General features: G+C 66.1%; 1 protein-coding gene across 1 annotated transcript in view; it reads right to left on the bottom strand.

Annotated features, from left to right (window-relative positions):
- Positions 1 to 493: 493 nt before the first annotated feature.
- PDIA2 (protein disulfide isomerase family A member 2) overlaps positions 494 to 2,440 on the bottom strand; it is a gene marked incomplete at its 5' end in the record, with an annotated part of 3,417 nt that continues 1,470 nt past the window's right edge. Inside the window, 8 exons of the mRNA XM_019471627.1 lie at positions 494 to 574; positions 727 to 813; positions 898 to 1,079; positions 1,248 to 1,368; positions 1,723 to 1,917; positions 1,998 to 2,123; positions 2,203 to 2,319; positions 2,401 to 2,440. Coding sequence (XP_019327172.1) covers positions 494 to 574; positions 727 to 813; positions 898 to 1,079; positions 1,248 to 1,368; positions 1,723 to 1,917; positions 1,998 to 2,123; positions 2,203 to 2,319; positions 2,401 to 2,440 — 949 coding nt within the window. The remainder of the gene's footprint in view (positions 575 to 726; positions 814 to 897; positions 1,080 to 1,247; positions 1,369 to 1,722; positions 1,918 to 1,997; positions 2,124 to 2,202; positions 2,320 to 2,400) is intronic.

The raw sequence follows: 2,440 nt of genomic DNA, 5'->3' as shown, positions 1-2,440 counted from the left end.
GCTGGTACACGTTTGTGGAGCCCGGGCCTGGGGTGGGAGGGCTGCCTGTGAGCCACGAAGGAGAGACCCCGGCTGGTTCCCCCCATCACCTGCACCCCAGCAGCCCAGCACAAGGGCCAGCGTGGAGAGAGCCGGGCTCCCCCCAGGGCTGTGTCCTCCGTGGCCTTGGCCACCCTGTGTCATCGCAGGGCTGCCAGGACGAGCGCCACGACACACACAGGGCTGTGCTGGCTCAGCACCCCTTGGCAGGCAGGCAGAGGGCCCCTTGCAGCACCCCCCTGGGTTCAGTTGGCAGCAGGGGCTCTGCCTGTCGCAGCACCGGGTTCAGGGTTCAGTTGGCAGCGGGGGTGTCGCGGCATGCGGCCCCTGCCGGCCCTGCTGCGTCCCCAAGACACATGGGTGCTCCCCAAGACGTGCTGGGGGGCCACAGACACAGAGCAGAGCCCGCATCGTTTCCAGGTTGTTTATAGCATGAGCCCAAGCGGGACAGGGCTCACAGCTCATCCCGGGTTTCAGCTGTCCCAAGTGGACTCGGCTCCTCCCTGCCTGTGCTGTTCTCAGGGGTCTTGGGCACCTGGAGAAGGCAGCGGTGAGGCACGGACGGACACACACCCTGCCTGTCCCCGTCCCTATCCCGCAGGATCTGTCTCCCTGCCCAGCGAAGGCTGGGAGCTGCCCTGGCGTGGGTGGGGGTCCCTGGCCCTGGCGTGGGGGAACATGACTCACCGCAGGCGGCTCCTCAGGCAGCGTCCCCCCATTTTCCAGGAACTTGGAGAAGGTCTCCACATCTCGGGCGCTCTTGTACTCAACCATCTGGAGCCAGAAGGGAGATGAGGAGTGACCCCGTCCCCCAGGTGCTAGCAGAGCCAGGGTGGCCCCACGGGTGCCCCCACCTACCTTCCTGCCCGGCCCCGCAGGGAAGTAGTGCAGGGTGGGGAAGCCGTTGATGGTGATGTTCTCCAGCTCGTTGGCCGTGGCGTCCAACTCGGCAATAACTATGTCCTCATGGTCCTTGTAGCGCTCGCCCAGCTTCTCCCAGGCGGCCGCCATCGCCTGGCAGTGGGAGCACCACGGCGCGTCTGCGGGACAGGCACAGTGCCGGGGTACAAGCCGGGGGACCGGGGCTCCGCCAGGGTCAGGGTGCAGCGTTCCCCGGGTGAGGGGTCAGGGCTGGGGGCTGTCACGGTGGGGGGGGGTTGAGCCCCGTGCAGAGCTCGGGGAGGGTCGCCGGTGGCCCCGGCACTTACAGAACTTGACGAAGACATTCTTGGTCTCGTCGAACGCCACCTGCTCGAAGGTCTTGCCCACCAGGACTTTAACGGGCCGCGTGTCCCAGTCCTTGGGGGGCTCCGCACTCAGCAGGCGGGGCTGTGGGGACAGCCGGGTCAGCCACAGCCCGGGGTTAATGGTGCCAGGGCCCCATGGGGCACAGCACGGGATGGGGGCCCCTAGCCTGCAGCCAGGGGTGCTCCTGTGCTGCCTTTTGGTCCACCTCTTCCCCTCTGCCACCATCCCAGCTCTGTGTGTCTCCACATCAACAGTCCCCTTCCTCCTTTCCCGTAACAACCCCCCAAATCCTCAGGCCTGGCAGCACAAGCATCAGCGAGCAGGTGGCTGGTGTTCACCGCACAACTGCCATCATTAGGCTTCAGAGTTAACAACCCACCGCTCACCACAGGGAAGTATCGCTGGTGCTGACTGGCACGGTGCCGCATCCCTCACCTTCACCTTGCCATCCAGCACCGCCTGGATGAAGGTGCGTATGGCTGTGTCTGAGAAGGCGTCCTGGTCCATCTGGTACTTGCGGTTGTTCTCCATCTTGACTAGGCGCAGGGTGGGGGCGTCGGCAGGTGTCAGGCCAAAGAAGGGCAGGACATCTGCGCCGTACCCGGTCACGTCCACCACCACGAAGAGCACCTGGGTGGGGGAGAGGCAGCACTGATGCCAGGCTGCCCCACGGCCACCCCACCCATGTCCCCACCACGGGACCTCCTCACCTCACCCCGGAAGGTGCCGGCAGCTGCCCGGAAGCCATCTCGCAGCGCCAGCTGCGCCGACGATGACTTGTTGAGGAAGAGCAGCATGTGGTGGGGGATCTTGGCACTGAAGATCTGGTCAGAGGTCTGGGGAGCAGGAGGAGGGTGAGGGCCAGGGGGCCATGGCCCTCACGGGTATGGTGACAGGGCTGTGGCCGGGTTGTACCTCGTTGGTGAACTCCATCACCAGCTCCAGGCTGTGGACGCGGAGCAGCCTGGTGAGCTTGGCCACATCCAGCCCCTGTGCTGGGTCCACGGGGAAGTCTGTCCGTCCCTCGTCAAACTGTCGGGGCAGGGGCCAGTGAGGGCTGGGGAGGGGGGGGACCGGGATGGCCCCCGTCACTCCCCACCACCACCCCCTCACCCTCTTGAAGAGGCAGATCGTGTCGGCCGACAGCCCCAAC

This window comes from Aptenodytes forsteri, unplaced genomic scaffold (assembly GCF_000699145.1).
Source record: "Aptenodytes forsteri isolate BGI_AS27 unplaced genomic scaffold, ASM69914v1 Scaffold26, whole genome shotgun sequence".
Classification (NCBI taxonomy): Eukaryota; Metazoa; Chordata; class Aves; order Sphenisciformes; family Spheniscidae; genus Aptenodytes; species Aptenodytes forsteri.
This window is presented reverse-complemented; position numbering and strand designations above follow the sequence as displayed.